This window comes from Carcharodon carcharias, chromosome 8 (genome assembly GCF_017639515.1).
Source record: "Carcharodon carcharias isolate sCarCar2 chromosome 8, sCarCar2.pri, whole genome shotgun sequence".
Taxonomy (NCBI): domain Eukaryota; kingdom Metazoa; phylum Chordata; class Chondrichthyes; order Lamniformes; family Lamnidae; genus Carcharodon; species Carcharodon carcharias.
In genome coordinates, this window is record NC_054474.1 from 69206828 (window position 1) to 69219647 (window position 12820).

General features: G+C 39.9%; 1 protein-coding gene across 1 annotated transcript in view; it reads left to right on the forward strand.

Moving 5' to 3' along the window:
- The window catches only part of LOC121280927 (lysine-specific demethylase 3B-like), a 143513-nt gene extending 131146 nt beyond the window's left edge, over positions 1-12367 (forward strand). The window contains exons 24-27 of the mRNA XM_041193355.1: positions 4447-4586; positions 7692-7868; positions 8348-8482; positions 9016-12367. Coding sequence (XP_041049289.1) covers positions 4447-4586; positions 7692-7868; positions 8348-8482; positions 9016-9096 — 533 coding nt within the window. The 3' untranslated portion in view covers positions 9097-12367. The remainder of the gene's footprint in view (positions 1-4446; positions 4587-7691; positions 7869-8347; positions 8483-9015) is intronic.
- Positions 12368-12820: the final 453 nt, after the last annotated feature.

Here is a 12820-nt window from a genome sequence, read left to right on the forward strand (position 1 = left end):
GGCACTGAGTGTGGATCTCAGAATGTGACGGGAACAGCATTCTGAGAAACGTTTTATGTCCCGGAGATACCTGTAATCCTGGGTGGATTACTCCTTTCAAGTGAAGCAGCATTTCACTTGCATTTCCCCTAACTTATTCTACTGCATTCATTGCTCCCCATGCGGTCTCCTCTACATTGGAGAGACCAAACGTAAACTGGGCGACCGCTTTGCGGAACACCTGTGGTCTGTCCGCAAGAAAGACCAAAACCTCCCTGTCGCTTGCCATTTTAACATTCCAACCTGCTCTCTTGCCCACATGTCTGTCCTTGGCTTGCTGCATTGTTCCAGTGAAGCCCAACACAAACTGGAGGAACAGCACCTCATCTTCCGACTGGGCACTTTACAGCCTTCCGGACTGAATATTGAATTCAACAACTTTAGATCTTGAACTCCCTCCTCCATCCCCACTCCCTTTCCGTTTCTTCCCCCTTCCTTTTGTTTTTTCCAATAATTTATATAGATTTTTCTTTTCCCACCTATTTCCATTATTTTTAAATCTATATCTTTTATGCCCTGTTAGCCTTTCCACCCCACCCCCACTGTACCTTGAGTGTCCTGCCATCCATTCTTAATTAGCACATTTGTTTAGATAATATCACCACCTTCAACACCTCTTTGTTCTTCTGTCTGTGACATCTTTTGATTATCTGCTCCTATCACTGCTTGCTTGTCCTTTCAACCACACCCCCCCCCCGCTTCTCTCTCTCTCTCTCTCTCTCTCTTCCCCCCGCCCACCTTAAACCAGCTTATATTTCATCCCTCTCCTAATATTCACTCAGTTCTGTTGAAGGGTCATGAGGACTTGAAACGTCAACTCTTTTCTTCTCCGCCGATGCTGCCAGACCTGCTGAGTTTTTCCAGGTAATTTTGTTTTTGTTTTGGATTTCCAGCATCCGCAGTTTTTTTGTTTTTGTCCAGAATATCTGTTCACTTTCAAGCATGGCCCTTGCCTCCTCAGCTCTATCGTGAATAATTGCTTGGCTTTGACAAAAGCATCACTTTTCGGTGGTGGTGACACCTTGTCCCTTATTAAAGCCTCCTTCCTGGCTATTTTCCATCATTTTTCCTCACTTAAACACTGTGGTGATAGGGCTGTTAGAACTAAATAATTTCTTGATCTCTTTCCCTACCTATAAAACGGTTTCTTCCCTCCTTTCTTGCCTCAGACTATGCAGTTGATGATTCCTCATCCTCTGATTTTAACCTCCACCCCAGCTCCCCTTGCCACCTCTACTCTGAATCCACTGCCTTTCTGGTCTCCCAAGACCTGCCACCTCCCTGAAGCCATCTCTTGTGGCCTGTATACTCCCAAGTTCTGATCACAGACACAGCCATTTCTGACCACTTCACCTTCCTCTGTCACTCAATGCCCACATCTCCTTATCACCTTCGAACCTCACTTCTTTCTGCATGGAGAAAAGAGCTTCCCTCAAGTCACTTACAACTGGATTTTCAAACGTCCAACTACCTAATGGGCCAAATGGCTGCCTCCTACACCGTAACAATTCTGTGATTCTAACTTTTTGCTCTTCATTAGCTATATTTCTTCAGCTGTTGATCAGTTGAACCAGTCAGTCATCCACTCCTTTGATCCCCTTGACTCCAGCCATTTTTTACTGCCTCCCATTCCAGCTGTTCCCAGAAGTGGCTCTCATCTCCACTCTCTCAAGTCCAAGGGGGTGCAGATTTGTGTATCTGGCACACAAGTGGACTTATGTACTGCAACGAGCACTATTCGGCCTCTTCTTAGCCAAAACGCCCTATATGTAAGATTACCCTGGCCAGTAAAGATAACCCAGTATTAATACTTAAGCTCCTCTCACCTTCTCTCTTCAACCTTACCTCCAACAAAGTGTGATAAACTTATGATCTTTATTATCACTATGATTGAATCCATCTGTTCCGCTGTTTCCTCTCTCCAGATTTCTCCTTACCCTAGCTCGGATCCTACAATCGTCTCGGGTTTCTCTCAACTCCCCTCTTGTCTTCTCTTAGTTCCTCTTGTCTCTGCTCCCTCCACCCAATCCACTAAACTGCAGAGCACCCAATTTACCTTCCTGGCCCCCATGTTAGCTGACATTGTAAATTGTTCCTCTCTTTTCAACTACAACTTCCATCCTTTTCAAAGCTTCAATTCATTATAATTGCCTCAAATAACCCATCCTAAGTTCATCTATCCTTGCAACTTAGCTCCTTATTTAAAATCTCCCTTTCCTCTCTGAAGTCTTTGATCATGTTGTCTCCCTAAGCAATGTTTATCATTCCTGTGATTTCCTTTCAAATTCCAGAGCCCAAATGACCTCCTCTATGACCAGAGTGCATTAACCTCTCTTGATCTTTCTGCAGTCTTTACTATGTTTGACTACATCATCCTCCAGCTGCCCTCACTGTCCCTCTGGCTATAGAGCGTCACTGTCAATGATTTATTTTCCTGCGCTTGAAATCACCCAAAGATTTAATTTTGGTACCCTCCAGTTTGCCATATATGTGCTATAGCATGCTGGCATCATCCATAAGGTCTCCTTTCACATGCATGACAACTACACGTAGCTTTACCTCTCCTTTCCTGTCTCAACCCCTCCATTTCTGATCTTTGAGCCAGTTTCATCCAGTTAAAAATTGACAGGGTTGTGATGAGATCATCTTTAGCTCCCAGCATATACTTCCTATACTTCCCACCAATTTCATCTCTATGCCTGGAACACTGTCTTGGGCTGAATCAGTATTTTTCCTACATTGTCATTTATTCAACAAGAAGCTAAGCTTCCAACCCCACATCATCACCCTCACAACAATTGACTGTTACTATATCTGAAACATTACCCCGCCTCAACTCATCTGCTGAAATTCTTTTCACCGCTTTTGTCATCTCCAGACTTGACCAATCCAATGCTCTCCTTGCCAGCCTCCAACCTTTACCCTCTAAGTTTGATCTTGTGCAAGACCTGTTTCCTACCCCGCAGCATGTCCTGGTCACCCGTCACCAACATTCCCTCTAAGCTGTGTGGCTGTCCAGCAACCCAAAGTCAGGTTGAAAGAAGGAACAAAAATGGATGCCATGCACTTAAATCGTCTGGGCACTTGGAAAAAGAAATTAAAGAGAACGTTTCCCAGTGCATCGGTCCTTGTTGACCCATATTGACTCTCAGCCCCAAAAGACTTCCAATTTAAATTCTCATCAATGTGTTAAACTCTTTTCACTACTGTCCATCTTGCAATCTTTTCTGGCCATACAACCTAAATGAGTGGTTGTTTTTCAGATCGGAGGAAGGTTTGTTGTGGAGTTCCCTAGGTGTCACTGGTGGGATCTTGCTCTTCCTGATACATATTAATGATCAAGACTGTAGTGTTCAGAGCATAATTTCGAAATTTGCAGATGATATGAAGATTGGAAACATCGATTGTAATGAAGATAGTCTTGAACTTCGAAAGGACATAGACATGTTGGTGGATTGGGCAGACAGAAGTGTAGAGAGGTGTGAGGTGATTCATTTTGGCAGGAAGAATATGGAGAGGCAGTATGAAATAAATGAAGAAACTCTAAAGGAAGTCATGTTGAACTTGTACAAGATATTAGTTAGGCTTCATCTGGAGTTCTGCGTCCAGTTCCGGGCGCCATACTTGAGGAAGGATGTGAAGGCATTGGAGAGAGTACAGAGGAGATTCACAAGAATGATTCCAGGGGTAAAGAACTGTGCCTATGAGGATAAATTTGAGAGGTTGGGATTGTTTTCCTTGCAGAAAAGAAGGCTGAGAGGATATTTGACAGAGGTATTCATGACCCTGAGTATGGACTAGGTAAATAGTGAGAAACTGTTCCCACTCAGGAGAGCATCAAGAACCAGAAGGCACAGATTCAAAATAATTAGCAAAAGGAGTAAATGTGGTCTGAGGAAAAGTTTTTTTTCACCCAGAGGGTGGTTGGAGTCTGGAACGAATTTCCTGAGAAGGGTGGTGGAGGCAGGTTCAATCGAGGCTTTCAAAAGGGAATTGGATTTCTATCTGAAAAGAATGGATGTGCAAGGTTACAGGGATAAGGGAGAGGAGTGGGACTAGGTAGAATATTCTTTCAGAGAGCCAGCGCAGACTCAATGGGCTGATTGACTTCCTTCTGCATTGTAAAGATTCTGTGATTGAACCTCTTATCCCACTGTTGATGGTGGTGCCTTCAGCTGCTGAGACCCCATATTCTACAGTTCTTCTTTATTTCCCTCTTTCTCCTTTGATTCTCATTAACACCTACTTCTTTCAACAAATCTTTTGGTCAACCTCCCTAATATTTTGTTCTTTGCCTCAGCATTCATTTATTACTAATTTTCCTTTGAAGTGCCTTGCAATGTTTTTCGCTGTTAAAGGTGCCCTGTAAATTAAAGTATCATACATTGTTGTATTGTATATGATCAGAGGTAATGAAGACAATCGAGGAAGGTGATGTAGATGAGGTGACGAAAAAAAGAATTCACAAAAGCAAAGAGAAGGCCGGTGCACTCTGGCACATTTATGCAGCAAAAGACGCTGAGAAGATCAGAGAGCTGCTCAGAAAGGTGAGCTTCACATTGAACTTCATGTGAATGTCTGTTGGCAAAATGTTTTTATGATTCGTTCATGAGATGTTGCTGGCAAGGCCAGCGTTTTTTGCTCTTGAGAAGGTGATAGTGAACTGCTTCTTGAACTGTTACTGTCTGTATGCTGTAGGTGCACCCACAGTGCTGTTAGGTAGGGAGTTCCAGGATTTTTACCCAATGATGATGAAGGAATGGCAAAATATTTCCAAGTCAAAAGAGCATTGGCGAATTGCTGCAGTGCATCTTGTCAATGATGCACGCTTCAGCTTCGGTGTGCCGGTGGTATAGGAGTAAGTGTTTAATGGGCTTGATGGGATGTCAAACAAGCAGTCTTGGATGATGTAGATCTTCTTGAGTTTTGGAGTTGCATTCTTTCTGCGACACTGTAACTGCTCCAAGTAAACAGTTGAAAGTTGTAAACCTTTGAATTCCCTTAAGAAAACACTCATTCACCTACTGTTGCCAAAAAGCATTTGAAAGTTTTGCTTGGATGCTGGTTGTAGGGTTATCACTGTACAGGCACTCTACAAAATTGTTTCAGTTACTTTCTCTAATATTGGTGAATTTGCACACCATGTACTTTCCCAAGCGAAATTTGTTGACCTTAGCTGTGGAAATTCACTTCCTCATCTCCTTCAACATGCTAAGATACTTGCATTCTGGCCCAAGAGAATTGTCTACTTCAGTTCCTTGAGATTAATGGCCTTCTGCCACACAAACCTGTGTTGTTTGGTACATTCAATTTACTACTATAATGGATAGCAATTCAATATTGACCTATTTTGTGAATTTTTCTAGTACATATTGTTTTTGATCATTTTCTGACCCTCAGATCCAGCACTACTACTTTCTTTTAGGATTCTAACTTGTGCTATTCTTTTGCTGTCGCGTTATTGAAAATACATTTTAGTACACTTGATGCCTTTTGCTTGAGCCTTTATTGCACAACCAAAATGTTTTGCAACCTGTTCTCCTGTATTCTTAGTATGGAAAGGGTAGAATAAAACTATACAAAATTGTTCTGTTCATCAATTTTAGAGATAGAACTGTTTACCCAAAGCTTATTTCTCTTAGGCATATACTTCTCTTCTATTTCTAGCATTATAGTTTCAAAAGTGCCTCATTTTCTTCAAGAAATATTCTAGCAATTAAGTTGTTTTGATTTGTCCCTTATTTCTTTGCTTGGCTTCCTAAAACAACATCTTTATCTTGGTCCTTCCCAATGTTGATTGCTAGATCAATTGCTAGCCAGCAAAGCCCACATCCTGTGAATTAATTTTTTTTTAAATTGATAATTTATAGGCTGTATGCTCTAATATTTCTACAAGCTGCAAATTATGAATGCCATGCTGATTGCTTGCGAGAACCAGATGAAAGTTATAAACATTAGGTCTTCAACAAGTTGGGTCAAAAATGGCTTGCAGTATATTAGCAAGTTAGATCTACATGTTCCTTTTTAATGGGCCAGTTCCATTTTTTTTTTGGATTAAATGTCTTATCTCCTTAAAACATTCTATCCTCATCCTTATCCATTCATTATGCCTAAGCTCAGAAGTGGAAAATATATTTTTTATGATTTTTTTATTTCCTGAAGCCAGTCCAAAGAAAGTGAAATATATACCAATTAACAATCAAGCTATCAGACATATATTTGGAAATTATTTAAAGAGAAAAGATCACCCCCCCCACACCCCCCAAAATCACATAACAGTATGACTTATCTACATCGCGTGTGAGCATTCACTAATTGCACAATTATGCACCTTTATACGGTAGATTTATGTGCTTCACTGTTCAGCTAGCCATAGAAAAGATAATCCTATATAGATACAGAAGACTGCTCTACCTTTTTTGAGGTCGTATTCTGTACCTGGAAGAAATTGATGGATGTGCTTCTATTTTCCAATAATCTGCCCTCACTTATTATTCTGGTCAGCCAATTAGATTAACTTACTTAGATTCTATCCTTTATAGCAGTGATGTTTTTCAAGCAAGGGCCACTTTAGCCAAGAACCTGCAATTTGAGGGCCACATCGACTACTTTACTAAATTATCATTGCTTACCACCCCTTCATGATGTAATGTTGCAGAGCGATGTGTGTAACTAAAACAAAATCGCATATTTAAATATAAATACTCATGTACAATTAAAAATTACAGCATTTATAAAACAATAGCCTGGAAGATAAAGAATTTAAAATGCAACTATGCAAATAAACTTTTTAAAAACAGAACAATGCAAAACTTAAGTTGCAATATTCCTACATTGGTAAATGAAATAACTTATATATTTTTAAACTTATTTTTCTTTTTAAAAGGAAAATGCAGCTTTCTATTTAAGTTACTCCCTGGCTGGCACTAATCCTGCTTGCTGAACCTTGATCCTCCTGGTCACTGCAGATCCTCATCCCCAATCCTCAGCATTGTGGTCTCTTTCCCCTCCCAGACCTTTATGTTGTGGCCTCTACCTCTCTCTGACCCACCTTCTTGCAGAACCTCTCACTCCCTGACTCACCACCTCACCACTTTCCCCTCCTGGACTTGTGTTCCCATTCAAGATCTTGCCACAACTCTGAGGGGTAGGCAGCAACTCGGATGTCAGGGAGCAGCCATAACTCGGAAGCCGGGGAGCGGTAAGAGACTGCTCCAATGTGGTGCCAGGCCAGTCACACTGGAGTTGTGTTAAAACAAATCTTGCAGCGCTCAGTGAGATTACAGGAGAGAAAGAGTCAAGGAGCTGCATTTAGTGAGGATGGGAGCTGCCACTGGCCCATGGGCCTTGCAATGAAGAACGCTGCTTTACAGTGACAAAAGTTTTTCCTAAAGTTCATATTCTTTTTCACCACATTTCAAATAACGTTTTTTCCAGTTGCACTCCATTTCCTGTTTTCAGCATTCTCAACACAATTCCTAATCTTTTGGAGAATCTTGAACTAACTTGTTTAAATGTAAAGGTTAATTCTGAAAAGTCAAGTCTTTATTCTTTGTTTGTTTGCCATTCTCAACTTCAATTTACTATTTCAAAATTATGTGTTAAGATGTATTTACTTAAATTGGACACTGCTGTGCTTGCTTCTCCCCCAGGTGTCTGAAGAACAAGGTCAAGATAACCCACCAGATCATGATCCGATTCATGACCAGAGCTGGTACCTAGATCAGGTTCTGCGGAAACGACTGTATGAGGAGTATGGAGTGCAAGGCTGGGCCATTGTACAATTCTTGGGGGATGCTGTCTTCATCCCAGCAGGAGCACCTCACCAAGTAAGGGTTGCTGCTTCCCAAATTATAAGGAAAAATCAGGAGTTCCACAAGGTGTCTGCTATACTGAAGATTAGGTTAAGAAAGAATGAACTTGCATTTATAAAACACCTTTCACAGTTGAGTGTGAGAGGAGAGCTGTAACTATTCAGAAGAAAAAAATGGAAATGAAACATCAAATGCCTATTTGTTTCTGCCAATTGTGATTTTATCTGAAATATCTCTGTGGACCCTAATCTATGGTAACTAATGCATAGCTATGTTCACCATAAGAATAATTTGTGTGTGTCTGTACCTGGCTAGAGGGAAAGATTTTATAATGGTAGCCTCTAGAGCAAGGCTTAAATGGCATTTTGGTTATTTTCAGTTGTTTTATTAAGCTGCTGCTTATTCTTTATCCTGGTCCCTACTATTCCTTTCTGTGATGTGTGAAATAAGAAAGGGCAGGAATCTGTGATAATGGCTGTATGTCTTTGTTTCAGGTACACAATCTGTACAGCTGTATCAAAGTAGCCGAAGACTTTGTCTCTCCAGAACATGTCAAACACTGCTTCCGTCTTACTCAGGAATTCAGGCACCTCTCAAACACTCACACCAACCATGAAGATAAATTGCAGGTATGGCATTATTAATAGATCCTTCCAATTAGTAATGGAATTGTCTGACCTGAATATTCCCACTTGCAAATAAAGACATCTGAAAGCCCCAACATTAAAGGAAATTCCTGGCTCTAAACCAATTTGGTCTTGGCCACAGTGTCATATTTAGCCATTCTAAAAGTGAGTGACAGAAAGCTGTGATCTGGTGAAGTTGTACAGAGAACTCCAATTCCTGTAGGTTTTTTTTAGAATTGTTATGAAATGAGTTACTTGATGTCAACAGTCACCTGCAGACTCAGCTTGCAGGTAGAAAGAAACCAAGGCCTAATATGATTGCCTGCTAAATTGGCAAAAAGGGCCATCAGTGGCACACTGAATACATAGGTTACTCTCATGGGGCAAAAGTGTAAGAATACTTTGTAATTTCATCATTTAAACAGTAAATAGATCCCTTTTCTCCCTCCCCTCCCACCCCTATTTGTAATGGGTATGTTAATGTTGACTTACTAATTATGTGGACTATGGTTTAACGTGAAGTTTCTTGCCCTCAGGTGAAGAACATTATTTACCACGCTGTCAAAGATGCAGTTGGGACACTGAAGGCTGAAGAACCTAGATTGGCCAAGTCATAGAGGCGCCTGCAATGGAAAGCAGACTCAGAGGAACTGTTCTGTAACATACGCTCATTAAGAAATACATGAGATTAAAAAAGGAGAGGTTGTTTTGGGTGAAGATAAGATGTTCAATAAAAGTCCAGCACCACAGTATCACAGTGGAATATAGTATCAGTTTTGCTGTGTTCTGCAGCAAGCTGTAGGAACAGAGGATTTGGGAGAGTGTCACATTGTAGTTAGTTTCGCACTGAGTTAGTGATTATATTTAAAATAAAATTGAAGTCCTTTTCCCCTTAATTTTTCCATATTCATACAACGTGCTGGGGTAATGAGAAAGGATCTTGTAGACGTAGTAAAGCCCACAATTGTAACATACTCGTTCCCAGAGTGAGGAGCAGGTTCGAAAGGACAGCAAGTCTTCTTGTTGGCTCACAGTGACTATGATCCACTGATCCCTGATTTTATTTAAGTATAATTTTTCTTAAAGACCTTTACAACATTCCAGATACTCAGAGGTTCTGAACTGTATCTCTATGGTACCTGGCTACCAATAGAGTTACAAACAGACCTTACTGGAATCATAAACTAACTGCTGAATCAGGTCAAGAGATATGAGTTAACATGTTACAGTTTATTGTTTGGAATGATCACTGGATCATTCTCTTTCCATCCCCTCCAGGCCCCAATCACAAATCAAGGTGGCAGAGGGAATTGGATTTCTGGTTAGGTCTGTGGATATTAAGGTTTCAGAAATATGAAACTGTTTAAAAATAATTTTGTTTCTGTTTCATTTTCCAAGTTGAACTTTTGTGTCCCAACTTCATATATTTAAAAAGAACAGAAGTTATTTTGCTATACAAAGGAGCAATCTCTTTTAAACAAAATCTTCTGACCTGTTTGCTGCAGTCTGCTGCCTTCAGCTGGAAATTATAAATGTCACATTTTTCTCTCAATTTTTGTGAAGCGCGCTCCTATTGCTTCTGGCTGCTGGATTGATGCATCAAGCAGACTAGAGAATTTGACCCTGTAGATACAGGGAAATGGTATGATTTCCTTGCTCGGGTATTGAAATTTAATTTAGGGTTGTCCAGAGAAATACCAGTTTAACAGTCGGACACTACATTATAAACCAGGCAATAAGAAAGGAATTGGGTGTCATCAATGCCAAGCCTTGCCACACTTGAGCCTTGAGTGAAAAAGCAACATCTCAATACTAAGCTGGAGTCAACTGTGCTATAGAAGTAATCTCTTTGGACTGAATTTTATCTATTGGTAGAAGTATTGAGGAAATTCTGATTTTCTGAAAACATTTTGGAACACACACACACACACACACACACACACACCACCCCCCCCCCACCCCCCAAACACCGTATTTCATTTCAGTCCTCAAGTCTTTCATTGTTTAATATCAGAACCATGAAGTAAGTAGAATCACAGGGAAGTCTGAAGATGAATTTTGAATCTTAGTGAACAAAACTTGGCAGTAAAATTTTAAGTTTTATTTCTAGTCATTGCATCTGAGCTTCACAGCAGATCTGATGCTGATCCATGAAGACTTAAGATCATAATGTTCAAAGATTGGGTGGCTTAAAGTGATCAGGATTCTCTTTTATCCATACCTTTCAGAGAACTGAGGAAAGCTATATGGATGTGAAGTCCAAAAAATACTTAAGTATGTTGACCTGATGATTCCTGTTTAACTGATAGTCATGAAGTGTTTAGGGTTTCTATAAGTAGTCTTAAAATATTCTCCCATTTGTAAACAGTTTTTTCAAGGAGACTTTTAAGAACATGAGGCATTTATTGGCATTTCCCAGGACTGTTATGATGGTATTCACCTGTATGGAGTTATTTTTATCTCTCACACTGCTGACAATCCTTTTACCAGGCATAAAGTTCTATTTTTTGTGAATGAACAGTTAGATCACAGGATTATAAATTCTTAAACAAGGATTGTGATACTTGCTGTGGTTCAGGAGTGTGAATAAGTGGTTTTATACTGGGGAGTTAATAGTTTTGTTTTAATGTTGATAGTTTCCATGTTGCATTGTCAGTGAAGAAAAGCATCTGACCCAGGGGCATGTTGGATAGAATGGCAGAAGCAACTTTGGCCTGATTGGAGCAAATTTGTAGAGCCAGGGTGCAGGAAGGTGGTTGACCCTCACGAGGAAAGGTGGGTGTTTCAAATATATAAATCAAATCACCTGAACAATCCACATATATTGGATGAAATGAGATTATTCCAAGATTTTCATAACGTCGCCAAGCATAGTTTAAAATTGTTTACCAATACCCATTGCTGTTTGGAGAATTCCCTTATATGTTTTGGGGGTGGGGTGGGGGGGTGGGGGACACCTAAATATTTTGAGTCCAGTCTTGTAGCCCTACTGTCCTAGTTTTCAGTTTTTGGCTTACTGTATTTCTGTGTATGATGGGACTCCAATCAGAACTACTTCCACATGGCAATTGTTCTTCATTTCCACACAGGGATCTTGAACCTGATGGTAGGGCAAGTTGGCAGGATGTTGTAGGGACATAACTTTCACTTTTGTTCAACCACCTGTAAATTTCATTTAAAAATAGCTTTCTTAAATTGCTGGAAGTGATGCCTTTGCCTTGGCTTTTACACTGTTAATGGATAAGACCGTTCCCAGGAGCAGGGAGGCTCAACAGTGTAGCAAATTTTGCATTATTTACAACAGTGCTTGAGAAGAAAGTAAGGACTGGTAAACCTTTAGTTGAAATAATGCATACACCACAAAAGTTTTATTGGCCTGTTGCACCTTCCAGTGTATTTCATTCATATTTTTTGGCCATTTATATATACTTTTGATACTGATTTGTGCAGAGGTGCATTTTGCCACAGCCCCCGCAATTCTTAAAAAAAAAATTTAACTTTGGATCTTAAAACAAAATGCGGACATTACCCTCGATGATGACGGCTTTAAGCATATAGTAGACTTCCAGCGTTGGCATTCAGGCAGATTTGGCAGTACCCACCTGTTTTTTTCCAAACAGACTGCTTCCAAGATTCAGTATTTAAAACCAAAACTGTCTCTAGGAGTATGTTTTTGTTTTTTTTTTTCGTTTGGGCAGGTACCATGGTACCATTCGTAAATCTGATGTTTTTGTTGATATGTATGCTGTTGTGACTTTTTAATAAAAGGATAAAATGAAGAAAAAAATACTGTCACATAATGTAGAATACTTTGTCTTCATTTACTGCAAGCATTTTGTGAAGGGCTGATTTAGGTTTCAATATTCTTATTAAAATTTAAAGAAATAAGTTTGTCTCTAGTGTCAATTTATTTTAAAACTTGCTGGTTCTGAGGACTGGGCCTAGCAGTGTATTTAGGCACACTGGCAATTGATCCGGGCCAGTTCTTGTGTGAACCCAACACCAGGAAGAAAATATCTTCAATATCTCCACTCATCCAGATGTGCAAGGTGGCAACCGTGGAGTGTAGCTTGAAGAAAATTTCTCATGGGAAAACAATCGTAAAATGATGTAGCACAGAAGGCAGCAATTAGGCTCATTTTGTCTGTGCTGGTGCTCTAATTTATCGGTGTAGTTTGATCCTCATATCTGTTAATTTTTAATTTATCCTGTTTCCTTTTAAATCATATTATAGGTTCTGCTTTTCATTATATTGTCAGTGTTTCTTATACAGTACTTGATTTCCTAGCAAGTCCCTGTATGATTAAAAATAATTTCCTAACCACTGCATCCATTCTTCTT